Genomic DNA, 27,251 nt, shown 5'->3' with positions numbered 1-27,251 from the left:
CTCCTTGCAGATGCGGAAGACATATTATTTGACACTTTTGGAAAAAGTGCTAAGCTCCGCAGGGAGAAAAGATTCCTGGAAGCAAAATCTCTTTTTATAGGAAGAGTTTAAAGGGCAAGAACCGTCATGACCAAATGTAGAGTCAGTATGTAATAGAAGGAGAAGAGAAAGATGCTCTGTACCAACTGTCGGGACACTTGCTGATGATTTCATTGGTTAAAAGACAGTGCTTTCCCATTGGCTTAAATCAGCCATCTCGCCAAACCGTGGTTTGTGCCAGTCACAGTTCACAACAAAGATGGTGTTTTGGGCTTGCAAATATACCACAGGCAAACCGTAGTTGAAAACGGGGGTGCAGAACCTGTAGCCCTCTAGATGCCACTCTACTGCTGTGACTCCCATCATCCCAGACCACTGCCCAGGCTCACCGGGGAAGACGAGAGTTGTAGTTCAGCAACATCTAGAGAGCCACTCGTCGGCTTCTGTTTTTCAGCTGCTCAACACTCAGTTTTATAAAATTCACTTGCGCCCTCCAGAGGCACAACGGTGGTTTGTCAATTAAGACATCGTGCTAAACCACAGTCAGGCATCCTAAACCATGGTCTGCTGTCATGTCTGAGTTGAGCTACTGCTTATGGGGCAGTCACAAACACTAATTAATAGAAGAAATATGTGAAATGACAAAACTGCATGAAACCTTCAAAATAAGGTTTCTGCCTTTCCTGCATGGCCACAATGACCCATGCTCTAATAACCTCCCAAATGGACTACTGCAATGTGTTTTATTTGGGGCTATCCTTGAGGCTGGCTGTCTATTCCCGATTAAGCTCAGTTCAAAGGGTTGAATTGAACATGCAAAGCCCTCACTGATACAGGACTCAATTGACTCAGAGCACCTCTCCCCACATCTGCCAGGTCGAGCCCGGCAACGTGCAGGGGAAGCTCATCTCCTGGTCCCTTTGGTGAGCATGGCTCACTATGAAGTGTTGTGGAACAGGGCTTTCTTGATGGTGGTCCCCCATTCATGGAATTTCACCCCTGTGAAGGTAAGGCTGCCCCCCTCACAACGTAAGACGCATCTGTGCACACAAGCATTTAGGGACGTCAGCGAATGAATACAGCCATTATAGACTCTGCTACTACAGCTGCTTAATTGTTTTAATTCCATGCCTCACGACTGGTACATGCCCCACGCCCCTAAGGAAGTCTTGTCCCCAGATGTTTCTGAATTCCAGCTCCCATCAGCCCCAGCTACCATAGCAAAGGGTCAGGGATGATGGGAGTTAAAGTCTGAAAAATCCGAGATTGCTAAAACTGCAGATGGAACAGGTAGATCTCCTTAACTTGACAGCCTTACCTTTGCAGCAGAGTTTGACACCCCATGAGCGACGTTCCTTATAAGGCCACCAACATTTCCATATTTTATTAGCCCGGTAACACCTTCCGAAACATCATTCAGGAGACCCATCGGGTTGCCAAGGAAGTCCACAGAGCTCAGGATCCTTGCCGCTTGGCTAAGCAACTCCTGGAAAAGGCACCGGAGATGTCATTAAAACAGACCTCATGGCAAAGTCATCAGGCTCAGCATGGACTGCTCTTTTAAAACAACAATAATGGGGATAAGACCCTTTGCCTTGTTTCTTTCATGTCGGAATCACAGAGCTGGGGAAGACCAAAATGTCACTTCTGCCTCTTATCATGAGCCCTAAAACAACAGCCACCACAAAGGAGTTGCAGACATCCCAAAGTTCATGACAAGAGGGAATTATGTGTGAGTTAACATGCTGCTTTATATTCTCAGGCTGCAACCCAGACACCTCAGCAAGCTATTAGTTGAGACCTCTGGTGTAAGTCATAGAATCGTAGAGTTGGAAGGGGCCTGTAAGGCCATCTAGTCCAACCCCCGCTCAATGCAGGGATCCAAATTAAAGTTTCCACAAGAGGTGGCTGTTCAGCTGCCTCTTGAAGGCCTCCAGTGATGGAGAGCCCACCACCTCTCTAGGGAATTGGTTCCATTGTCGTGTGGCCCTAACAGCTAGGAAGTTTTTCCTGACGTTCAGAAGAAATCTGGCTTCCTGTAACTTGACCTCATTATTCTGTGTCCTGCACTCTGGGATGATCGAGAAGAGATTCCGGCCCTCCTCCCCACCCAGCAAGGGGAGGGTGAGGGAGGACCTCCTCCTCCTCCCCCAGCAAGGGTGAGGGAAGACGGGGGGATGGGGTGGTCACGTCCACTTTTTGACTGACTACAAAACTGAGATGAACAACCTGCGGGCTACAGCTTCATTTCATGCAGCCTGTGGCAACCTATTAGTTCAGACCTCTGGCAAGGGCAATCCCCCCCACTCCTCCTGCAGACTGCTGAGCAGGGAGGAGGAGACAGGAAAAGAGGAAGGGCTGAGAGAGAGTGTGTGGGAAAGAAAGAGATGGCCCCACATTTTTCACTGTGGCCCCGGCCTCCCCCAACAGATTACCTCCTGCCACTGCCACAAACACATTAGGGCATTTGCATGATCCCTGCTGCCATCAAATTCCTGCCCCCAAATGCTAGCCCTAAAGCGTGCTCAGGCTAGGGCTTTGGTGAACCCAAGCAAAAAGGAAGGTCTCCATGCGCAGTGCGGGGGTGCTACAGAGAGAAAGAGCACCCCTTTGTGTGCCCCATGTGCCCTCAGATTAAAAAAAAGCCACTCACTTCTTGGAAGTGCTTCAGAATATCGTTAATGATAAACTCTTTCGTCTCATAAGGATGGACTCTGGTGAAGGGATCCAGGTCAATCACGGCATCTTCAAACCTGACCAGTGGGAAGCCTAGGGTGCTTTTCAGGGCCTAAAAACAAACAGAGGAACCGGGTTACCATTTTAACACCTTCCAATTCTAGATTGTGGTGATTCTCACCTAAACTTGACCGCTTCGATTATCGACTACTGCAAGAGACATATTGGTGTCAAGTCATTTAGTGACTCGGCATGCCCTCCTCTTTGCCTTATTTTCTTATTACACCCCAGCCCATCAAGCAAAGCGGAGCTTATGAAAAATGAGAGACGGCAAGAACGCACAAACGTTTGCTTTCTACTCCATGGCTGAAGCGCAGGTGGAGACTACCCTTTTCTCTGCTGCTCCGTTTGTCAATAATAATAATAAAAATATGTATCTGAAAGGACATCTTGAAAATCTTGCTTCCTTTCCCTGAGCCTGTTCATTTGGGTCTGTGCAACGAAAGCCAAGTCTCCTTAAGAGGCATTCACCTCTTCCTGTTCCCAGGGCCACCTCGGTCATGATTCTGGAGAGGACCAGACTGGCAACAGCCACTTAAGCCATGCACTCATCTGGGCAGGGAGCAAAAAGAACACGCCTGCTGTTGCTTTCCAAGGACCCTGTGGTTTAATGCTCCCTATGTTTTTGCTCGGACTGCCTGTCCCATACCAGAGCTGAGAACATATGCCAACAGCCCAAGAAACCTGCATGTGGCTTTCTGTTAGTTAACTTGAGGCTCCTTGCCCACTGGAGACTAAAAATAGATTTGTTGACTTAGAACAGCACTTTTTCAACACTGTGTTCCAGGGAACCTGGAGTTCCTTGGAAGTTTATCAGGAGTTCCTCAGCAGAAGGTCAGGAATGAAAGAGAAGCTTACACACACACACAGAGAGAGAGAGAGAGAGAGAGAGACACACACACACAGCTTGCTGACCAGTGATGATCTCCCCCTCCCTCCAACTACAAAGTAAAGCTGTGGAAGAACAGGAGGCGCATTCTGTCGTCCATTCTCAATTCCAAAAGCAGAAAGTGGCAAGCATCCAAAAAGCCAGGAATAAAAAAAAGGGGGCAAAAGCCCAAGATGCTGGAAAATGTGGTGTTTATTTTTTTTAAAAAGCCCAAAGCGTTTCGGCCACTATATTGCCCGGCCTTCGTCAGGGGCTACAAATATTACAGACCAGTCCATGTAAGTGCAATGGATTTTTTTTGTATAGATTAGTTTATGTAGAATATGATTTTATGCTGTAGTGTACTTTTTATTATGTGTAATAATGTAGTGTGTCTTGCCCCTGACGAAGACCAGGCAATATAGAGGCCGAAACGCGTTGGGCTTTAAAAAAAAATAAATAACTACCACATTTTCCAGCATCTTGGGTTTTCCCCCATTCTCAGTTCCCATAGGGCAATAGTCAGGCCCAATAAGCCAGGAAAGTATCTAGCTTGAATTAAAAGGAAAGCATTCTTTGGAATGCTCTTTGGAATGTGCAACAATTCTGCAGCAGACATGTGGAGTTTCCTTGGGAGATAAGTTTATGTGAAAGGGTGTCAGTCCCAGAATATTCTACCTTCCCTGTTGGAGACAGTATGCCTCTGAATGCCACCTGCCAGAAAAACGCTGGAGGGGAGAGCGCTGTTGCGCTCAGGCCCTGCGTGAGGGCTCCCCATTGGGGAATCTGATTGGCCACTGTGATAACAGGACGCTGGATGAGACAGGCCTCTGGCCTGATCCAGCAGGGCTCTTCTTTACGTTCTTAAGGTTTGAAAAGAGCAGGGTCACCTTGCAACACTGAAATATATCCCAAATGTGAAGCACGATATCCCTGCACAGATTTCAAACACAAAAACCTTGCTAGTGTGTACCATGTAAGATTTCACAAAGGCTGTACACGCCCCGTAGAAATCTGTTCCGTCCAGAAAGATGAACTAGCATAACATGAGACATTTGCCCATGAAGACTCCCTCACTTAAGCCAGAGACAGAGAACCTGTGTGCCCCCGGCAAGTTCTTGCCGGACTACAACTTCCATCACCCCCGGCTGGGCCTGATGGGAGTCTGAGTCCATTATCATCATCTGGAGGAAATTCAGGTTCCCTGCCCTTGTTTTAAGCTGTACCCAATTTGGTTGTAATTACCATTTTTTTAAAAAAAAAAGCCTCTACTGATGATCTTCCGGCAAGCTTCAGTTTCAGGATATGCTGCAGGTTCAAGTTTCAACACCATCACACAAATTCAGAGTACGAGACAGAACATTAATCACGCCAGATCTTTGATCTGATCCAGTGAAACCACCATCACTTGTTAACGGGTGTGGTGTGGAGAGAGAGCACTCTATCACGTGACTCCCTGAAGCACGTGCATTTAGCAGACAGTGTCAGCATTAACTGTTACAAATGAGAAAGTATCAGAAAGTTCTCAGCCAGGCTGCAGACTGCATGCAGACCACTGGCGATAATCATACCGTAAGGGCTTAGAACAGAATGTAGCAGATGGGTCCAAAGTGATGGGCCCAGGAAGCCTTACCTTGAGATCCAAGGGGAGCTTGCTGGACGTGAAGACACTCAGCTTTATCTGAGGCACACTAATCTTGAGGTTTTCAAAGTAATACCGCTTCAGGGCTCCACCTTGATCAACAGGCTTTTCGTGAAGGTTTTCATCGTAACTTTCAACCTCTGTGTTTCAACAGCATAACACAGGCACTTTTAATACATAACCTGGGGCATTGAATCTGCTACCATTACTATCAAAAGGACATTGAACTTGTCAAAGATTATCAATACCTCAGAACAGTCATTAATCAAAATGGAGACAATAGTCAAGAAATCAGAAGAAGGCTAGGACTGGGAGGGCAGCTATGAGAGAACTAGGAAAGGTCCTCAAATGCAAAGATGTACCACTGAACACTAAAGTCAGGACCATTCAGACCATGGTATTCGCGATCTCTATGTATGGATGTGAAAGTTGGACAGTGAAAAAACTGGGTAAGGGAAAAATCAACTCATTTGAAATGTGGTGTTGGAGCAGAGCTTTGCGGGTGCCCACCCACTCAGTCTCCTCCCCTTCCTGTCCCCCCGCCCCCCCAGGTCAGTTTCACCTATCCTAAGCATGATTGCACAAGAGTAAATCCCACTGAACTCAAAAAGCATGCAAATGATCAAACCTGCTCTCCCCTCCTCCTCCCTCCTATCCCCTCCCTCTTGCCCCTTCCCTCTCCCTTCCTTCACCCCTCCCCCTTCCAATATCCTCCTTCTCCTCTCCCTCCCCCATGATCAGTTTTACCTATCCTAGGATGACCTGGGAGACCAGGGTTCAAATCCCAACACAGCCATGAAGCTCACTCGGTGACCTTGGGCCGGTCACTGCCTCTCAGCCTCAGAGGAAGGCAACAGTAAACCACCTCTGAATACCACTTAACATGAACACCCTATTCATAGGGTCGCCATAAGTCGGAATTGACTTGAAGGCAGTCCATTTCATTTTCAAGCATGATTGCATGGGAGTAAATCCCATTGAACTTAATAAGCATGTAAATGATCAAACCTACCCTACTCTCCTCCTCCCTCCCATCACCTCCCTTTTGCCCCTTCCCCCCTCCCCTTCCAATCCCCTCCTTTTCCCTCCCACTCCTCCTGCTCACCTCTCCTCTCCTCTCCCCTCCCCTCCCCCTCCCCCTCGGTCAGTTTTACCTATCCTAAGCATGATTGCACTCAAGTAAATCTCACTGAATTCAATAAGCATGCAAATGATCAATCCATTCTCAGCAAACTTGCACATGATCCCATTTCATACCTCCCAGACTAAAAAGCAGGGAAATTCACTAATTCACTCACCATATGCTTAGAGGCACATGTTACCAAATTCTTCCAAGCTACACAGAAAGTGGATTGGACTGTGAAAGACCAACCCAAATTGTGTTTGCATTTTTGCAGATTTGTAGGGCAGTACAATATCGCAGAGAGGAGGGTCAGGTCTCCTAGTGTATTCACTATAGCTGCCCAATATCCCTGCTTTTTAAAGTTTGATAGAAATATCTGTTGGCTATAGGTACATTCTTAAATCGCAAGGTTTTTTGCCTATTAGTGAATATTATTTAAAATCCAAACAGAATTTCAGAATGGGATTTTTTGGATGGAGAGACAGCAGAGACGTATTTGGGATGAATGAGATGCATTCTGCCAAGGAAGCCAAACACACGTTTATCTCAGGTTTTCCATCCCAATGACAAAAGCTGCCACGCAGTTTAGTTTCCTTTATTTACAGACTTTATAGATCTAACTGCAGACCCGAGAACGTACCTGATTCTGACTGATCGTAGCCAAAGAAACTCAGAAGTTTAAGGAGAAGCTTCTCCTCAATTTGGACTGTGAACTTACTAGCTGTGATCATCAGATGCTGGAATGAGAAGGAGATTTGTTTTATTTCTGTCACCCTATCTATGTATACGACTCTTTATAAAAGCACAAAACACAGATCACACAAGGAGTTTACAATCTAAATAAGCATGCTCACGAACAGACCTATGACACAAAACCTGTATTTTAAACTTAGGGTTCTGAATGGCAGCCTTATAGGGCCTGCCATTCAGTAATACAAAGATTCAGAATGAATACACGGACAGCAGGAAGCCTCAAGGTTTGAACGAGATACATATAACATGATATCGATGGCATGTTAAAATGTAGTACTGACGTTTGCCAAGATAGACAACATGTTCACACTGCACGAAGTTAACTTTTTAGCTCTTCAGTCAGGTACAAGAAAGGGAGACAATGAGATAGGAAGGACTACAGGGTCAACCGGGTCTTTAATGACCTTGAATGTGTGGCGTTGGGGTCCCCGTGGGTGCCTGGCCCCTTGGTGCTTGCCAATGTTCCCCACCCCTCCCATTTTTTTTAAAAGAAAATTGATTTTTTTGTTCTTTGGTTGAAGGAGCTGCCTGGGGGTTTTGACGGGGGTGTCTGAGCACTGACCGTTTTGGGTGTTTTTTGTGAAATGATTATTCTGTGGTGCCCTCCGCATGTTTTTAGATTTCTATATATGCCTCTGGACCCCCAAAAGCTGGGAGGCTCCTGCTGGAGGGGATCCAGCTCCATCCAGGAACCACAGGCACAATGTCACCAGATGCAATCTATTGTAAAGGGGGGGGTGAGAGAGAGAGACAGCGCATGTCTAGGTTTGGACGATCCATCAAGCTTGTTTTATTCATGGTTCAAGCAAGCCAGGAGGGAACAGCACTGCAGGAACATTTGAGCAGCGCACATCAGCATGCTGCTTATTCACATTAAACCACAGTTTGCTTTACATTACGGTTTACTGTGACATGCAAACCAGGCCAGTGTTATACAACTACGTGCGAAAAGACAAAACAATGCTGTTTTAAAGTGGTTTGAATTTGTGTGTGCATATCTGTATCTAGATATATGGAAGCCAACTCCAGTAGGGCTGGCGAGCAAGGAGCCTCCTCCCCACACTTCTGTGACAACTCTTACATGCAGTTATAAAGGTGTGGCGACAAAACAGATTTCTCTGTTCCTAGGTGTCTTGAATGGATGTGACTACAGTTTTGACATTTAGAGACCTGCAACAAAATGCTGCAGCGTGCATCCTCGCTTCCTAGCAAGGAGCCGCTCGCGTTTGCGCTTGCTGCCAGCCATGACCTCCTCCAGGACACCATGGGCTAACCCTACTCAGAGTATTTATTTATTTATTATTTGATTTATATCCCGCCCTTCCTCCCAGCAGGAGCCCAGGGCGGCAAACAAAAGCACTAAAAACACTTTAAAACATCATAAAAACAGACTTTAAAATACATTAAAACAAAGTAACTTTAGAAACATTTTTAAAAAGCTTTCAAGACATCTTAAAAAAAGATTAAAAACATTGTTTTTTAAAAGAAGGTTTAACATATATATTTAAAAGCAATTCCAACACAGACGCAGACTGGGATAAAGACTCAAAGGCTTGTTGAAACAGAAAGGTCTTCAATTGGTGCCGATAAGATAGCAAATATGGCGCCTGTCTAATATTTAAGGGGAGGGAATTCCAAAGGGTAGGTGCTGCCACACTAAAGGTCTGCTTCCTATGTTGTACAGAATGGACCACCTGTTAAGGTGGTATCTGCAAGAGGCCTCACCTGCAGAGCACAGTAATTGACTGGGCATATAAGGGATAAGACGGTCTTTCAGGTATCCTGGTCCCAAGCTGTATAGGGCTTTGTACACCAAGACTAGAATCTTGAACTTGGCCCGGTAGCAAATGGGCAGCCAGTGCAGTTCTTTCACCAGTGGGGTGACATGTTGGCGATACCCTGCCCCAGTGAGCAGTCTCACCACCGCATTTTGCACCAGCTGCAGCTTCCAAACCAACCTCAAGGGCAGCCCCATATAGAGCATATTACAATAATCCAGCGTGGAGGTTATCAGTGCGTGGACAACAGTGGTCAGGCTATCCCGGTCCAGAAACAGCCACAGCTAACAGCAGCCGAAGCTGGTAAAAAGCACTCCTAGCTAGACGACGGACCTGCTCTTTCAGAGGGAGAACAACCCCATCCAAAGCAGGCAACTGACCAATTATCTGAACTCAGGAACCACCAACCCACAGCGCCTCCATCTTGCTAGGATTCAGACTCAGTTTATTGGCCCTCATCCAGCTCACCACAGAGTCCAAGCAGCGGTCCAGGGCTTGCACGGCCTCTCCCGATTCAGATGTTACAGAGAAACAGAGCTGGGTAATCAGCGTACTGCTGACACCTCACCTCAAATTTCCTGATGACTGCTCCCAAGGGCTTCATATAGGTGTTAAACAGCATGGGGGACAAGATGGTACCCTGAGGCACCCCACAGTACAGCTGCCAGGGGGCCGAAAGACAGTCACCCAATGCTATTGTCTGAGAATGACCCTGGAGATAGGATCGGAACCGCTGTAAAACAGTGCCTCCAATACCCATCTAACCAAGTCGACCCAGAAGGATACCATGGTCAATGGTATCAAAAGCCGCTGAGAGATCAAGTAAAAGTAACAGGGTCACACTCTCCCTGTCCTTCTCCCGATAAAGGTCATCCATCAGGGCAACCAAGGCCGATTCAGTCCCATAACCAGACCTGAACCCAGACTGGAATGGGTCAAGATAATCTGTTTCATCCAAGAGTACTTGCAATTGCTGTGCTACAACCCTCTCAATCACCTTCCCTAAGAAGGGGGTATTTGCGACCGGTCGGTAATTGTTGCAGACCAATTGGTCCAGGGTGGGCTTTTTCAGGAACAGTCGGATCACCGTCTCTTTCAGGGTGGCTGGAACCACTCCCTCCTGCAATGATGCATTGACCACACCCTGGATCCACTTGGTCAAACCCCCTCCGCAAGGTTTAATAAGCCATGAAGGGCAAGGGTCGAGAGGACACGTTGCTGGCCGCATCATCGCAAGCACCTTGTCTACATCATCAGGCCGCATCAACTGAAACTGTTCCCAAGAAGTTGCAGCAGACATTGCACTGGACACCTCACTGGGGACTACACAGTAGATGTGGATGGGGCATCAAGACTGCTACGGAGGTGAGCAAATTTACCCTCAAAGTGCCTTGCAAACAATTCACAGTGGGTCTCCAAAGGGTCTAAGACCCTATTTCCTAGTGCTGATGTCAACAGACTCCTGACAATACGGAAAAGCTCCACTGGATGGCTATTTGAGCATGCGATGGAGGCAGAGAAGTGGGCCTTCTTTGCCACCCTCAATGACACACAGTAGGTACAGTTATGATGTTTTACTCATGCCCAATCAGCCTCACAGCACGTCTATCGCCACTTCTCTATCCGTCGTCCAGCCTGTTTCATTGCCCTTAGCTCACTGGTGTACCAAGGTGCAAACCGGGCTCCACAATGCTAGAGAGGGCACTCGGGGGCAACCGTGTCAAGAGCCCGACGCGTCTCGCTGTTCCACACCGTGACAAGGGCTTCAATAGGGTCACCTGCTCTATCTACTGGGAACTCCCCCAGGGCATTCAGGAATCCTGTGGATTCCAGTAGTCTCCGGAGGCAGACCATCTTAATTGGTCCACCACCCCTGCAGGGAAGGATCAGAGCCATAAGTCTAAACTTCATTAGGAAGTGGTCTGACCATGACAATGGGGGTGACATCCACCCCCCTTATCTCCAGACCACCCATCTGTTTCATCCAAGAGTAGTTGCTGTGCCACAACCCTCTCAATCACCTTCCCTAAGAAAGGGGTATTCCTCCATCTGGAGGAAAAATCAAGTCAAGGGTGTGCCTTGCCCTATGAGTACACCCTCTGATGTTAATGTATATAGCTAGCAATTAAGTCCATTAATTTTAACGGGTCTAACTCTGAGTATGACTTAGTTGGACACCACCCGATAAGCAGGAGCTTGAGCAGGCTCTTCCACTCTCTGCAAGCCCACTCTATTTTTGCTTCCCCCCCCCCCAATGACAATCCACAATTCTATGGCTACTGAGAATGCCGGATCTTCACTGGGCTGGTTCCCCTTGCGTTTTCTCTCCTCTCCCTTAGATAGGTGTAAATACGCATTTCGAAGATTCCCCACCCCCTTGTACTTCTCTTTTGGTTCCAACTCTGTCAGCGCTCACTACCAGAGTTCTCTATAAAAGGGAGCAATGCCCAGAAAGATATCCAGGTCTCAATTATCTTCCGCATTTCAACAGCCAAAATGATATTCGGTTGCTGGATTACCTTGTATATATCAGTTAAAGGGCTCTTACTGGGAAATTTCATGGCATTCAATTGCACGGCAGGCCCTGTTTCTGCTGCTTCATTTTCACCAGTTTTGGGGGTCAGGAAAAGCATGAAAGGCTGAGTGGTGCGAAGGAGCTGGTTGTCCACCTAAACAAGATGTGAGAGAGGAGAAGCATCAAGGCACTTCCAAGTTGCAAAGCAATGATCCCTGGTGAAAAACAGTACCCTGACACTGAAATGGGCACACTTTTACAGAGAGCAAAGCAAAACACATTTTATGCCCATGTTGCTTAATAGGCACATCAAGGCCCCGCCGACTGACCAGTCGGCAGCCACGGTTACCCTAGCATAGACCACCGTACACTAGTTAAATCCCACATGTAAATTTTGAAAGGTATAGCGTGTCATTTTCTGTGTACAAGTGACTAAACAGTGTCCGCGCGCAAGTGAAAACATGAGAGCAGCCTGCTGGATCGGGCCAACGGCCAACCAGATGCCCCAATGGGAAGTTTGCAAGCAGGACCCGAGTACAAGAGCACTGTCCCCTCCTGTGGTTTCCAGCAACTGGTATTCAGAAGCACGTTGCCGCCAAGAGCTGCTACTAGCCACTGATAGCCTTATGTTTGTGTCACAACTGCCACTTCCTGTGTGTGCAGATGCAATCCCATACCTGAGACTGGTCAGAGAATCAAAAGATTCTGCTCCTCAACCTGATTTTATTTGGGGTGGGGTTGTTTCCAGGGAAGGACTGCTCTTTCTCAAGGACAAGGCAGCCGGATCTACCACTCACCCCAGCTGTAACTGGGGTGCCTAAGCTTGCTTTTCCCTCCTCCATTCCACTCCTTTTTCCTCGTGTGCTATGTCTTTTTAGATTGTGAGCGTGAAGGGCAGGGAGCACCTTTAGTTTGCAATCCCCTCTGAAAGCCGAAAGGCAGGGTAGAACTGCTCTACATAAACACACAAATAAACATCCCCAATGATCCTTGCAACCATACACACACCAGCATTTATTTATTTATTATTTAATTTGTATCCCGCCCTTCCTCCCAGCAGGAGCCCAGGGCGGCAAACAAAGCCCTACAAACACTTTAAAACATCATAAGAACTGATTTTAAAATACATCAAAACAAAACAGCGTAAAAATATTTTAAAAAAACAACTTTAAAAAAGGGTTAAAAACATTATTAAAAAACATATTAAGCAATTCTAACACAGGCGCAGACTGGGATAGAGACTCAACCTAAAAGGTTTGTTGAAAGTCTTCAAAAGGCACCGAAAAGATAGCAGAGATGGTGCCTGCCTAATATTCAAAGGGAGGGAATTCCACAGGGTAGGCGCCATGCTAAAGGTACTTTTCCTATATTGTGCAGAACAAACCTCCTGATAAGGTGGTATCTGCAGGAGGCCCTCACCTGCAGAGCACAGTGATCGACTGGGTATATAAGGGGTAAGACGGTCTTTCAGGTATCCTGGTCCCCAGCTGTATAGGGCTTTGTACACCAAAACTAGAACCTTGAACTTGGCCCGGTAGCAAATGGGCAGCCAATGCAATTCTTTCAGCAGTGGGGTGACATGTTGGCGATACCCTGCCCCAGTGAGCAGTTTAAAGACAAGAATACAAATGTGTGGAAACTATTTTTCACATTTCCTTCTTCTCTCAAACATAGCTAATTGAACTAATTTTTTTAAGGTTACACACATGGGCATTCCTCTTGCACGCACGCACAGATTAGATGTGGATGCTGGGAGTGAGGCAAACCATGTGAACTGTGCTCTCCAGTAATCATGTGAGGACCTCTGCATTACATGTGAACGGGGCTACTAAACCTGGAAAATCAGGGCCTGGGAACCTGTGATCCTCCAGATAATGCAGGACCACAACATCCACCATCCCTGGCCATTAGCCATGCTGGCTGAGGCTGATGTGAGTTGGAGTCCAGCACCATCTGGAAGGCGCAAGGACCATACCCCTGTGGCAGAGCCTTGAATCAGTCCTAAAGGCACACAGTTCAAATCCAGCTTAGGCATTTCTGAGATAACTCATTTTGAAGGTTTCTTTTCTTGTAAAGTTACCTGCATATCCTGTACACTCAGTTCAAGCAATTGACTCATTGACAGCTGCGTGAAATGGACGTTAATGCCAGTGAAGCTTGCAAATATCAGCTCTTCCGGGACTTTGTTAACTAAAGACAAACCTATTCCACCTTCTAATTTCAACTGGACCTGTGAATGAAAGGTGTTTTTTTTTTTAAAAAAGGACTGAAAACTATTTGCATAAGCAGTAAAACCACATAACTGCATATGCCCTGACTCAAGAGTAAGTAGAAACAAGGTAAACTCCTCCATCCAGTCGGAATATTTCTCTTTTCAAATTGGTGCTTCATCTGGGGCTTTCTGGGTCCAGAAGAGTGGTTTTCTTCCACTGTAAGACTTGGGATTTACAATTAAACCATTTTAAGGCAGGTGGGGCAACCTAAGGCCCAGGGCCCAAATCTGGCTCTCCTGGCCTCCCTATCTGGCCCTTAGGCCACACACCCCCACAGCCCTGTGCCCTCCTTGAGTGCTTTAGTCTGGCTGGCTGCATCTCTGAGCTGTTATAAAACTTCTTGCCTAGTAGGGAAAAAAAGTTGGAACCTTTGCATGGCTGGATGCAGCCTGTGGTAGAAAGGCAAGAGTCACACCCATTGCACCACCTGCTATCGCCTGTGCCCTCACCCACCACTGGCATGTAGCCCCCCCAGAGGGCTGCCATGAGGAAATATGGACCTTGGGCTCAAAAAGGTTCCCCACCCCTGATCTAAGGAGCTGTTTTCTTCTTCCACGGACCTCCTTAAGACAAAGCACCTGGATTTGCTCCAACCCAGCCTTTTGCAGTCTGGATTGCAAGCATTTCAGCTGCAAGGGGTTTACGAGGCACAGAGGGTAGCTGGATGATATTCAACCCCCAGTTCTTTGATTCTAGCTGGCTACAGTTTGATGTTTCAGAATTAAAACAATGCAAGTTATCAACTGTCAGATTTGGACTAGGAATGTGCCACAGGAGGCACATCTACATTCCATGATGCGACTCTCTCTAAGATCTTAATCCTGTTCGACTCTGCACCTTGAGGAACAACAGAGGCAATTACCAGTTCCAAACTCAGAATTGAAACTGAGAAGACAAAGTGGGTGGTGACAAGGGTCACACACTGTTGCTTGTTGGGAAAACGACGACAAACACAGTTAAGTGTTCCTGACTCACTTCCAATTCTTGCTCTGTTTCTGGATTCTTCAGCTTCCGTAGATCTTGTTCCAGCTCATCCCCTTCAGATGAGAAACGATCGTTTCTGCGTTGGTTAAAGTCTGTTATCTAATACAGAATACACTATTAGGACTTCTCACCCCCTTCTTCAATCCAATTAAATTCACAATCCTCAATGCATCCAGAACCAACATTTAAACATGAAATGGAACGTTTCAGAAAGAAATGTATGAAGTGATAAGGAACTTGCAGTAACAAAACTATCTAATGTAATACTTTGCCCCTAACTACTTGTGCATGTATGGTCTTTCAAGGAGTTCTAGGTCCATGTTCCCATGATTGGACATATGTCTGGTAAGTCCACAAGACAAGGCCTTCTTGGTGGTGGTGCCCAAGCTATGGAACTCCCTGCAACAGATTATTTGGCTGGTTCCTTCTCTGTGCCTTTAAGGCAGCAGTGGACAACTTGCAGTCCACAGGCCTAAGTAAGTCTGAAAGGTCTCCCCAGTTGGCCTGTGAAGCGGTTTTATTTATTAGTATATTCGTATGTGGCTTTTCATCACCAGGTGACCTCAAAGTGGCTGCCATAGCAAGAATAAATAGAGTAAAAACAATTCAGAACGTAATAAAAAACTTCAACAGTAGGAATAAATAAACCACAAAATATCACAAAACAGGCTCATATCTCAAATTAATCTAGTCTGCAAAGCTCAAGAGGAGAAAGTTACACCACTGGGTCACCACTATAGAGAGGATTCTTCTCCAAGTCCTTCTCCGGAGAGAGTGATGCAGCCACCCATCTGGTGATGGTGGAGTTCTTTCAGGCGATTCCCTGCCAAAAACAGGCTTTGCAGGGCTTTGCAAGCACCAACAATCGCTTGTCAGCGCTTGCAAAGGCAGAGGGCTTTGAAATGATGTTGGCACCTACAGAGCCCTGTGCCTTTGTGGTTTGATTTCAAGCCATGTGAGAAAAGAGAGGGGGAAACCCATCAACTGATGTCACTGTGTTGTCAGGTGACTGACCCATGGGGGGGGGAGAGACTTAAGGATCATGCCTGCTGGCTATAACAAATTCTCCACCCCTGCTTTAAGTTGTGATTTTAAAATGATGCTGTCACGAGACGTTTTTCCCAGTAGGAGCATGCTAGGAAAATGTGTTACCTGCTTCTAGTTTATAAGCCCTGCTGTTATTTATTTTCTGGTTGTTTATTGTTTTGTTGACAGTTAGCCACCAGGGCCTCCTTTTGGGGAATGAAAAAGCAAAATATAAACACTGCAATTATAAAAAAAAAGATGGCAAGGCAAACTAATTTCATTTGCAAGTGCAAGGCACTGTGCCAAGGTCTCAAGAACTTTGGCAGAGGCCCTTCCTCCAGTGTTTAGAAGCACTCATTATGTATGTACAAAAGGATAGGGCCTTTTCTGCAGTGACCTCCCAACGCTGGAATGAGGCATGACTAATAATGACATGACTGAGCTTTTTAAAAAATTGTGTTACTTCGGTCTGCTTTTAGTTTTCATAGCTTTGGCTGCCTCTCAGGTCCGAAGGATGTTATTTCTTTTCCTGTATTAGTATTTCATACGAGTAACATTCTGTGTTTACAGAGCAACACCCCTGGATGAAGGGCGGTTTAGAGATATCCAATGTTAATCCTACTCAGAGAAGACCTGCTGAAATTAATGGACATGACTTTTGTGCTTGGGTCCCACTGGCAGGTTTCCCATAGGCATCTGGTTGACCACTGTGAGAACAGGGTGCTGGACTAGATGGGCCATTGGCCTGATCCAGCTACAGGACTCTTCTTGAGTCCATTAATTTCAATGGGTCTACTCTGAGTAAAACTTAGTTGGGGTACAACCAATTTTAAATCAATGCTCATGGATCCCACAGAGAATGCCCATCACCTGTAGGACTCTAGTTGGGCCATCTGGAATGACCCTGACTGCCAAAACTCCGGAGCCAGGCCTCATCTTCTGATTGACAAACTGTTGTTCTGGTGGAACTGGGCCCAACATTTCCAGGGAAGTGTCAGGTCCAAGAACGACTTCTGCTCCATCATGTAGCCCTGCTATCCCTCCTTTTGCCTAGTAGGGAAAAACAACAACAACTGAGAAAGGTTGTAAGGGGCAGGGGAAAAGAGCTTAAAATACATAGCACCTTACATTGAGAGCATCTCCATTTTCAAACCTTCAAGGCGATATATTTAAGCTGACTTGGGAACATTTCCATAATCTTTTGTCAAGTTTACTTTAATTAGGCTCCTGACGAACTGGTTTGTGGTCTAATCCTGTGTACTTGGAAGTCAGACCCACTTAATTGTATGGGACTTACCTGGGAGTAAATGTGTGTAAGACTGCAGCCTTAAAAGGCTAGGTAATCATTCAGCAGCACAATCAGGAAAGGAGGAATGGAGGCCCCAGGTACAGTACAAGGTTTTATATATATAAAAAATAATGTTACTGTTTTTTTTAGGAACACAGGAAACTGCCTTATACCAGATGATCGGTCCCTCTAGCTCAGCACTGTGTACGCTGACCGGCAGCGGCTCTCCAGGGTTGCAGGCAGGAGTCCCTCCCAGCCCTACCTGGAGATGCCAGGGATTGAACCTGGGACCTTCTGCATGCAAAGCTGATGTTCTACCACTGAGCCACGGCCCTTCACTCCTTTGCAAAGCAGAACAAAGGATTTAACGGAATTAGGAAAGGGGGGAGTTAGGGCAAATAGAAGGATCACAAATGTTGACAGCATCCCTTTAATAAAGAATTCTGAACAGTAAATCTGTTATAATATAGCTTACAAATTAATTCCAGACCGATAGGTCAGAGTAGGCAGTCTTTGATCAAATATTTCCGAGTTACTGAAATATCCCTTCCCCCCCTTTCCACTTTTCTCTACTTTTTTGGGGTGGTGGTGATAGATCAGGCTTGATTCTTATGGACATGTTTTGCACACTCCCTTTGAAAATTCATTTCTTCTGAAAAGTCAATTCTCATAACAATAACCAATTTTAAGTTTTTAGCTCAGTGTTATTTTCATTTTTGTTAAGCTTCCTACTGTGACAGTCAACGCAGATTGCAGGAATTGATTTGAGCAGATTTTTGGAAAAAAGAACTACATAAAACAAACAAAATTAAGAAACCACACAGACTATAAATCATTCCTGAAAAGACCAGAGGACAGTCATGTTTTGACAGAACAGAAGGCTCTATGGGTTTCTTTCCCTCTTTTAGAGGATTATAGAGCAAGGGACTGATAGAGGCCTGGGCAGACGGGGCTCCTCTGTGCTTTATATGTCCCATTCATATCAGTGGCAACTGGCAGCCACTGGGACAGATAGGGCAGAAGGCAGGGAGCCCAACAGTAGTTAGAGCCAGAGCCAATGACAGGCAGAGCCAACTAATTTTCATACAATCAGAGAATCGTAGAGTTGGAAGGGGCCAATAAGGCCATCTAGCTGAACCCCCTGCTCAATGTAGGAATCCAGCTTAAAGCATCCCCGACAGGTGGCTGCCCAGCTGCCTCTTGAAGGCCTCCAGGGTTGGAGAGTGTGATGTCCCTGTATATAGATATTACTGTAAATATGGTAAGTGCACGTTTATTAAAGTATACATGGTAAGTGGACTGAGTGAGAGGGGGGAGTACATGGGCTAGAATGCTGGAGAATGCTGTATGATGGTTGGCTGAGTGTTTGAGTGGCTGAAGGTATAAATGAGAGGATGACAGTTGAGAGAGGGTCAGTTGCTGTGGTTGTTGTGGGTTGGAGTTGGTTGTGCGTTTGGGTTTATTATGCTGGTATTGAGGCAGATTATATATGACTAGAAACATAAAGAGTAACGCAATATATGAAACCATACGCTTGTTAAACATACCTTAAGTAACCTTGTTATTTCCTGGTGTTTATAAATAAATATTTTCTTGGTTTACCAAAAGCCTGATCCTTGGCTGGGGCTTTCACAGACCAGAAGGGTGGGCAGGGTATTTACCAAGGTGGAGAAACAGTATCAGATGGTGGCAGTGGTGAAGATATAGTGTACCATCAAGTATCCAGAGCAACCCAGGGCTGTATGCTTTATAGGCGCAAAGATACAGGGGGGTTGTGGCCTGCAAGTGCACCCAGACACAAAGTAACAATAAGCCAGAAGGAGACTAAGGCAAAGTCCCAAGGCAATATTGTGAAATAGGGAGTGGCTGGTGGTGCTGCCTAGCAGTGGGATCTTGCGAGATGTGTGCTAGAGCCGGTGACAGAACAAATAAAAACCAGGATCCTGACTGGTGGGACCTGACAGGCGGTGGCCGCAGGAAGGATCCTGACAGAGAGCATTTGTCCCAGTTCCTCCTCCCTGCAGAATTGTACCAGGTCAGCCGCGAGACTGAGGAGGAGGAGGCTGACTGCCAGTGCCACCCCTGGACTGATTACAGGCAGGCAGGCGAGGGAAGGCTGCTGTTAGTGGGGCACTCGCCCAAACAGCCCAGCCCCCACTGATTCATATACTAGTTTACTTTGCTGGATTTATCAGTTGCTTCCCACAGCTGGCAGGACGCCCCAAATGATCTACAGAAGAGGGTTGCTTTAATGCAATATAATCAGTAACTATTAAAATTATACAAAGCATAGTAAATACATATATGGCAGCGTTCACCGAAGAACACAAGAACCAAAAGCATAAACGTAAGAAGGAACATTTAACAGCCACTAAAAGCCAGCCAGGGCTCTTGTGCCTGGGAAAGTAAAAGGGCCTTTGCCGGGTGCTGAAAGGATGGCCAGGTTGATACGAGGCAGACTTCCCTGGGAAGAGCATTCCATAGCTGGGAGTCTACCACAGAAGAGCCACATCCTTTCATTCCTGTCCATCACACATGTCTTCCTGTAGGAAGCAGGTAGGCAATGAGCCACCCTCCGCCTGATTTAACGTGTGGGGTGGGTGAGAGCCCGGAAGAAAAGGATGGGAGAGGGAAAAAAGCTGGAACGGATGGAGTGATGAAAGGAAGGGCTGTAGTTCAGGGGCAGAGCACCTGCCCTGCCTGCAGAAGGGCCCAGGCTCAATCCCTGCCAACATCTCCAGATGGACACCCGCCTGAAGCCTTTCAGCAATTGCTGACAATCAGTGCAGACTAATAGTCTTCGACCTTTTTCAGACCTGGGACCCGCCTGTAACCCAAACGTATGTTTGGGGACCCTTTCCTTTCTTTTATTATTACCATATTTATTTATTTATCATTTGATTTATATCCCGCCCTTCCTCCCAGCAGGAGCCCAGGGCGGCATGTATCGTTTGCATTGTGGCACTGCTGCTGTTGCAACCCACCAGGGATCAGACCACACCCTGGTGATGCGTCCCGACCCACCAGCTGAAGACCAAGGATGTAGACCAGATGTGGGGAACCTTTCGCCCTCTAGGTGTCACTGAACTACAACTCCCACCATCTCTGGCCACTGGCCGCACTTGCTGGGGATTATGGGAATGGCAGTTCAGCAACATCTGCAGGGCCAAAGGGCCCCCTATCTGGTGTGGACCAGCCTCTCCCAACCTTTGGGTCCCTATATGTACTACAATTCCACTGGCCATGGCAGCTGTAGTCCGGCAAAATTTGGAGACCCTCAAAGTTGGGAAATGGTGGTATAAGCAACACCAAGCCGGATGCACTGATGGCCGGCTCAGTACGAGGAAACCTCCTACGTTCCCACAAAAGCTCTATGGAAGAGATCAGTTCAGACCTCTTGCAAGAGGAATTGGTCCCTCCCTTGGCCCCCTGCAAGGTGGGGACGAGAGGAAAAAGGGGATAACACAGCAAGAAAGGAAAGCTGGTGGTGAAGGAAGAGAGGGAGGGGTAGAGAGAGCGGGGCTGGGGAATAGGCCTCGCTCAGTTTTGGCTCTCACCCTGCCTGTCATTAGCTTTGGCCTCTTGACAGATTACCCCAGAGGGAACACATCTCTCAACAGGTTCCTCACAGCAGCTGCAGGAGCTCAGAACCCACCATGTGTGTTACCCGTTAAGCTCAGCTGAGAGTGACTAGTTCAGGGCCACCCGGAGAGCTTCACAGCTGTGCTATGAGCCCAGCTTCTCGCTCCACTCTCCACATTACATGACCAGTCTCAGGCTTCCACAGAAGGTTAACTGTAATCAAAGGGCCTCTGTTTTTCAGCTACTCGGGTGCGGTGAATTAAATCAGACCAAATGATCAACAAATACCTTTGCCCTAGCAGGAAATGCTTCAATAAAATGTAAACGTTAAATGAAATAAGCGGTCTGAAGATAGCGTGCTGTTTGTGACTTACTGAATAGACCGCTGGGATCCCTGGTAAACTCTTTATCATAGATCATGAGCGGGGAGCCTTTTTCAGCCCGAATGGCACTACTGGACTACCTTCCAGGGGCCACATACCAGCGCTGAGCAAGGCCAGAGGTCCAAGTATGTGAATATAAACCTTACCTCTGTACAGTAAACTTGTTCTACCCCAGCCAGGCAAGCAGGAGGCATTATCAAAGGAACGGTTCCAGGCAGGCAGAAACCGTCAAGGAGAGTGTAAAGTACGGCTGGGAGGGGCTGTAGCAAGGGGAGAGTCCCAAGAGGCCTAGAGGGCCACATGTGGCCCCCACGGGCCTGAGGTCTCCCAGCCCTGTTGTAGACCTTTCAATGAGCTGAACGCAAGACACATCCAGGAAAATAAACAATTCCAACCTGAACGACAAGCCCGTGCATGCCACAGACCAGCTTCCCATCCCGAAAACTCCACGTCTGGGTAGTGCTACGCCGTCGGTCTGGCTTTCTCAGCATCAGAGGCTCATACCTGGAGAAAAAGCAAAACGAGTCTATGTCTCCTTTTCTTCCCCCTATTTTTCCTTTTAAACGATCTGTGCATTTTTCTTTACTTCATTGTTCCCCCCCACACACCCACAAACTCATCCCCAAACATCAGGTTAAAGAAAAACTGTGGGTAAGCATACTCTGGTGAGAAACAGCAATGACCACTCTGTGTTTCTGAACATGCGGGCAAAAGGTCTTTGCTGCTTTTGCAAGGACGGGCTGCAATCTATCCACAGACACCCAGTCCCGGAAGGAGGCAGTGATAGCCGTCAGTTCGGATGGCTTTAAAAGGGGATTAGACAAATTCACATAGGGCTGCACACACCAGGGCTAAAGGCAAAAGCAGGCAGGGCAATGAAGATACATTTTATATTTGCATAGTGGGCTCATTTCTACACATGTTCGCAGACCTCTCTCTGTCCTCCACCCAGGCAAGCAAGAGCCACGATCATTTATTTATTTATTTTTACATTATTTGATTTACATCCCGCCCTTCCAGCAGGAGCCCAGGGCAGCAAACGAAAGCACTAAAAACACTTTAAAACATCATAAAAAGACTTTAAAATACATTAAAACAAAACAACTTTAAAAACATTTTTAAAAAAGCTTTCAAGACATCTTAAAAAAAAGGTTAAAAACATATTGTTTTTAAAAAAAGATTTCAAAGCATATTAAAACAATTCCAACACAGATGCAGACTGGGATAAGGTCTCAGCTTAAAAGGCTTATTGAATGAGGAAGGTCTTCAACAAGCACCAAAAAGATAACAGAGATGGTGCCTGTCTAATATTTAAAGGGGAGGAATTCCACAGGGTAGGTGCCGCCAGACCAAAGGTCCGTTTCCTATGTTGTGCGGAACAGACCTTATGTTAAGATGGTATCTGCAGGAGGCCCTCACCTGCAGAGCGCAGTGATCGACTGGGTATATAAGGGATAAGACAGTCTTTCAGGTATCCTGGTCCCAAGCTGTACAGGGCTTTGTACACCAAGACTAGAACCTTGAACTTAGCTCTGAAAGTTAGTTTACATGCAAGTGCGACACACTGAATTTTAAACTGCTGTTAAAGGCTAAGAGCTGGTTCAGATATCACTCTGAAGTCACGGTTGGGGTCGACACCAGCAGACCTTTGCGGACCCTGGGACTTGACTGTTCTCTTTTCTGCCTTTCCTGTCTTTGCAACTAACCAGGGAGGGAAACGATGGTGCACGATGTGAAGGAGAGGTAACCTGTATTCACAAGGGGTTGCACCCAGTGTTAGATCCACGCAGAGACCATAGCTGGACCTTACATCTGAACCAGCTCTCTGTCAAACCACATCCAATTTTTTCATTCTTCATCATTTATCTTTTAAAGAGACATTATGAGAACACAGCATTTTATCCAACTAAGTCCCACTCAGAGTAGACCCATTGAAACTAACAGACCCAAGTGAGCTATGGTCATTCATTCTAGTGGGTCTACTCCAAGCAGGACTAGTGCTGGATGCAACCCAAAATATTTTTCCTCAGTTGCCGTTTGTATAATAAGTATCTACTGCTGACTCCCAACACAAATCAACCCAGACCATAAGATCTTCTTCCAGGACTTTCTCTGGGTTCCTTTGCCATCTGATTAGAGACAGACTTGCTCTGTGGTAGGATCCTGCTCTTCCCCTCCATCACTGCCCCCCTCCGGAGTGGCTCGCCTGATGTAAATTTGCTGTTTGTACTGTTCTGTCAAATGAATACTTTACAAAAATAGCCCAGGCTTTTCAGTTATTATTTTACCCTCCAGGCTCTTGTCTTACACAATTAAAAAAACTATGTCCATTTAATGTTCTGATGTTTCATCTTTTACTTCTGATAATTATAGATTTGTAGAGTTGGAAGGGGCCTATAAGGCCATCAAGTTCAACCAAATGCCCAATGCAGGAATCCAACTTAAAGCATACCTGACAGGCAGCTGTCCAGCTGCCTCTTGAATGCCTTCAGTGTTGGAGAGCCCATCAGCTCCTAAGGTAATTGGTTCCACTGTCGTACCGCTTGAACAGTTAGGAAGTTTTTCCTGATGTTCAGCAGAAATCTATCTTCCTGTAACTTGAGCCCATTATTCCGTGTCCTGCACTCTGGGATGACTGAGAAGACATCCTAGCCCTCCTCTGTATGACACCCTGTCAAGGAGTGCTATCACATCTCCCCTCAGTCCAGTTCTTTCAGTCTCTCCTCATAGGGCTTTGTTTCCAGTCCCCTGATCATCCTCGTTGCCTTTCTCTGAACCCATTCCAGTTTGTCTGCATCCTTCTTAAAGGGTGGTGTCCAGAACTGGACGCAGTACTCAAGATGAGGCCTAACCAGTGCTGAACAGAGCACTTCACACAATTTGGACACTAGACTTCTGTTCATGCAGACTAAATGAGTTTTACGATCCTCCCTCCCCCCCAGATGCCAGAGGTGCAAAGTAACACCAAACTCACTTAGCCGCCACCCCCACTGGCCCAGACATGGCCAAGCCTCCTCCCTCACACACACAGGTCACCATGCCTCCTCCTCCCCCCTTTTAGACCTTCTCCCCCAAGGAAGAGTGAATAAGAGGAGGTAGGTGAGGCAGCAGCCCAGGGGAGCCAGGGAGGAACACTCAGGACAGGCTGGGCAGATCAGCAGCAGCCGGCCTGCTCACCCGCCGCTTTCTTCCTCCTCTGAGGCTGAAACGGGCCCGCAATACCTGATGAAACATCTCTCCCGATATGAACCTACCCGTACACTGCGCTCAACATCGAAGGCCCTCCTCCGGATGCCTACTCAGAAAGACGCCCGGAAGGCGACTACAAGAAAGAGGGCCTTCTCGGTAGTGGCCCCCGAACTATGGAACACCCTTCCTGGCGAGGTACGCCTGGCGCCCACATTACTATCTTTTCAGTGCCAGGTGAAAACCTTCCTCTTTTCCCAGGCATTTTAGTATTTTTAGTATTGGTATTTAAAAAAATAAAAATAAAACTCAGTTTGTATGCAACACTTTTTTGTAATTATCTATTAACTTGCATTTCTTTATGGGTTTAATTATATTTTTAACTTTTTTACTGATGTATATCTATATTGTTGATTATGATGACTAGATTTTAAATGGTATATGAAATGCTTTCTCTGTTGTACACCGCCCTGAGAGCCCAGGCTATGGGCGGTATAAAAATTGAAAACGATTCGGAAACTTCAGCTAGTGCAGAATGCTGCGGCCAGAGTTCTTACTGGGACGAAGAAATTCGACCACATAACACCTACTCTGGCCCAACTGCACTGGCTTCCAATATGTCTCCGGGTCAGATTCAAAGTGTTGGTCCTTACCTATAAAGCCCTTAACGGCACTGGACCGCAATATCTGATGGAACGCCTCTCTCGCTATGTTCCTACCCATTCACTCCGCTCGACGTCTAAGGCCCTTCTCCGGGTCCCAACCCATACAGAGGCCCGGAGAACAGTAACAAGTTCTAGGGCCTTTTCGGTGGTGGCCCCCGAATTATGGAATGCCCTCCCAGATGAGATACGCCTGGCGCCTTCCCTGTCATCTTTCCGGCGCCAGGTAAAAACCCACCTCTTCACCCAGGCATTTTAATGTATTTTACGCTTTTAATCTTACTTATTTTATTTCTAGTTTTCTTTTACTTTGTTTATATAATGTTTTATATTGTTTGCGCAATACACACTTGCTGTATTTAAATATTGTGGTTTTATCATGTTGTACACCGCCCTGGGAGCTGCTATCTATAGGGCGGTTTAAAAATGCAAATAAATAAATAAATAAATAAACAGCATCAGTGTGGTGGGTGGTGGCAGAGTAGGATGGCTGCTGAGGAGCTGCCCTGTCCTGACTGTTTCTCCGTGGCTCGCCTGGGCCACTTGGCTACTTAGGCCCCGTGGCACTTAGGAGGCTGTCACCATGCTTGTAGTTCGCAGCGCCACAGCGTGACAACAGCTGGAGAAAAATAAATGTTTGAAATAAAAACACATAGGGCCCCTCCAGATGTCCTCCTTACTGTGCTCATGATGGTACCAGGGAGGTTATACGTGATCTCATTTTCAATACTATTTGTACCGGCAAAAGTTTCAGGGCAGACATACCTCTTCATTTCTTGAAACATCATGCTGAAATCCTGCAACTTTTTAAACCCCAAATATTCCGGCTTATTTTATTTCTCCTTGCTTTTGTTGCGCTACAGCGCAAGAGTGCCCCTCAAGACGCCAATAACGTGGTTTGCAGAACCAATAAAGCATATGATGTGTGGATGCTCCAGTATAAATCTACCACGATTGCATAACAATTGTATCAGTGATGTGTTGCAGGAAACAGCCGCAAATATACCCACCGGTCTGGAGGGGCTCACAGACAAAGCTACAACATTTTGTCAGCAAATTATGATCCCAACCTCTCTTTTGCTATGCAAACTTGCTTTGGATTACAAAGGGGCTTTGGAGGTTTGCAGACCTGTTATCTGTGACGGCAGCCAGGCCTGCGATGTCCAGGATCAGGCAGGATTCTGTAGAGCGAGGAGGGGAAGGTTTATTTGGATGGTGAGGAACAGCGGAGCCCTCGTGGCAAAGCATTCCTGTGCCTGTCATTCTCCACAACTGAGAGCGCTTCCCTGGCTCCTATGAAGGAAAAGAGCCGCAAAGAAGAGACGGGTTCACGAATGGCTTGAGGCACACTCTTGCTGCTGCTGGAGTCATTCAGCAGGCCCTTGCAAAACATTAAGTTGCTCATTCCGGATGCAGATTCTAACTGTCTGGCAGTGATGACAACCCTCTGAGGTGTATCCTTATTGCTGTTACTCCCTCTAACAGGGAACTCTGTGGGTGAGTGCCCATAGAAATGAAGCCAAAACAGAAGCAAGAGGGGCGGCATCAGCATCCTCAGATGAATCCCAAGACTGGCAGAATAAAAATTAAGGATAAAAAGGCAACCCTAACAAAGGATAAGGGGCGGTCAATTCCCCTCCCCAAAGCAGCCCTATCCCACTGAGGACTGAAAATGTTCAGAAGACATGACATCAGCTCCAATATTTTCCTGTCTTAAAGAAACAGCATTGCATTGACAAATATGTTAGTATTTGTACCCACAATTTTCATTGTTGTTATTTTCCTACAAATTTATAGACCGTTTTATAGCTTAAAAGCACTGAAGCGGTACACAAGATAAAAACAATGAAACACTCTAAGGACAATAAAATCAATTGAATAACAACAACAACAATCCATACAAACTCCAAAAACAACAAAATAAATTCATCAGATATAAAATTGATATTACGTGAATGACTAGGGAAAGGCTTTCTGAACCAAAACATCTTCAGTAGGAGCCTGAACTTCATCATGCTAGGCGCCTGTCTGATTTCAGCTGGTGTGGATCGCAGACAACTGGAACTGCAACCCTAAAAGCCTGTTTCTAGTACAGGCTAAGGACACCTCGGGACAAATGCAGCAATTTAGCAATGCATCGAAGACTGGACATAGTCCACTGTTACTTTACATTCAGAACGAGGTAAGATCTCTCAAAAGTCCCCCTAGGGTTTCATACCTTTTTCTTCAGTATGACTCTCTGCGTCTTCAGAGAAACATCCAAGACAAGCTCAGCACAATCAACCTCCTTATTCGAAGCTACCGGCCTTCCAGTTTCTTCCTGCAGACTAGAATTCCAAAGGAATCCATTGGGTACTCAGACAGATAAAAGTGTTCTTTGAAGGAGCACACAAGCTTTAAAGTTATAGAACTT

General features: G+C 46.4%; 1 protein-coding gene across 8 annotated transcripts in view; it reads right to left on the bottom strand.

Moving 5' to 3' along the window:
• The window catches only part of VPS13D (vacuolar protein sorting 13 homolog D), a 191,541-nt gene that overhangs the window by 48,901 nt on the left and 115,389 nt on the right, over positions 1-27,251 (bottom strand). For all 8 annotated transcript variants that reach the window (XM_061602192.1, XM_061602194.1, XM_061602191.1 and 5 more), the window contains 11 exons: positions 27,057-27,165; positions 25,968-26,131; positions 21,386-21,494; positions 16,608-16,787; positions 14,703-14,810; positions 13,535-13,684; positions 11,459-11,608; positions 7,049-7,145; positions 5,277-5,425; positions 2,693-2,827; positions 1,358-1,525 (listed from right to left, as the gene is read on the bottom strand). In XM_061602192.1, coding sequence (XP_061458176.1) covers positions 1,358-1,525; positions 2,693-2,827; positions 5,277-5,425; positions 7,049-7,145; positions 11,459-11,608; positions 13,535-13,684; positions 14,703-14,810; positions 16,608-16,787; positions 21,386-21,494; positions 25,968-26,131; positions 27,057-27,165 — 1,519 coding nt within the window. The remainder of the gene's footprint in view (positions 1-1,357; positions 1,526-2,692; positions 2,828-5,276; positions 5,426-7,048; positions 7,146-11,458; positions 11,609-13,534; positions 13,685-14,702; positions 14,811-16,607; positions 16,788-21,385; positions 21,495-25,967; positions 26,132-27,056; positions 27,166-27,251) is intronic.

This window comes from Rhineura floridana, chromosome 18, assembly GCF_030035675.1.
Source record: "Rhineura floridana isolate rRhiFlo1 chromosome 18, rRhiFlo1.hap2, whole genome shotgun sequence".
Classification (NCBI taxonomy): Eukaryota; Metazoa; Chordata; class Lepidosauria; order Squamata; family Rhineuridae; genus Rhineura; species Rhineura floridana.
This window is presented reverse-complemented; position numbering and strand designations above follow the sequence as displayed.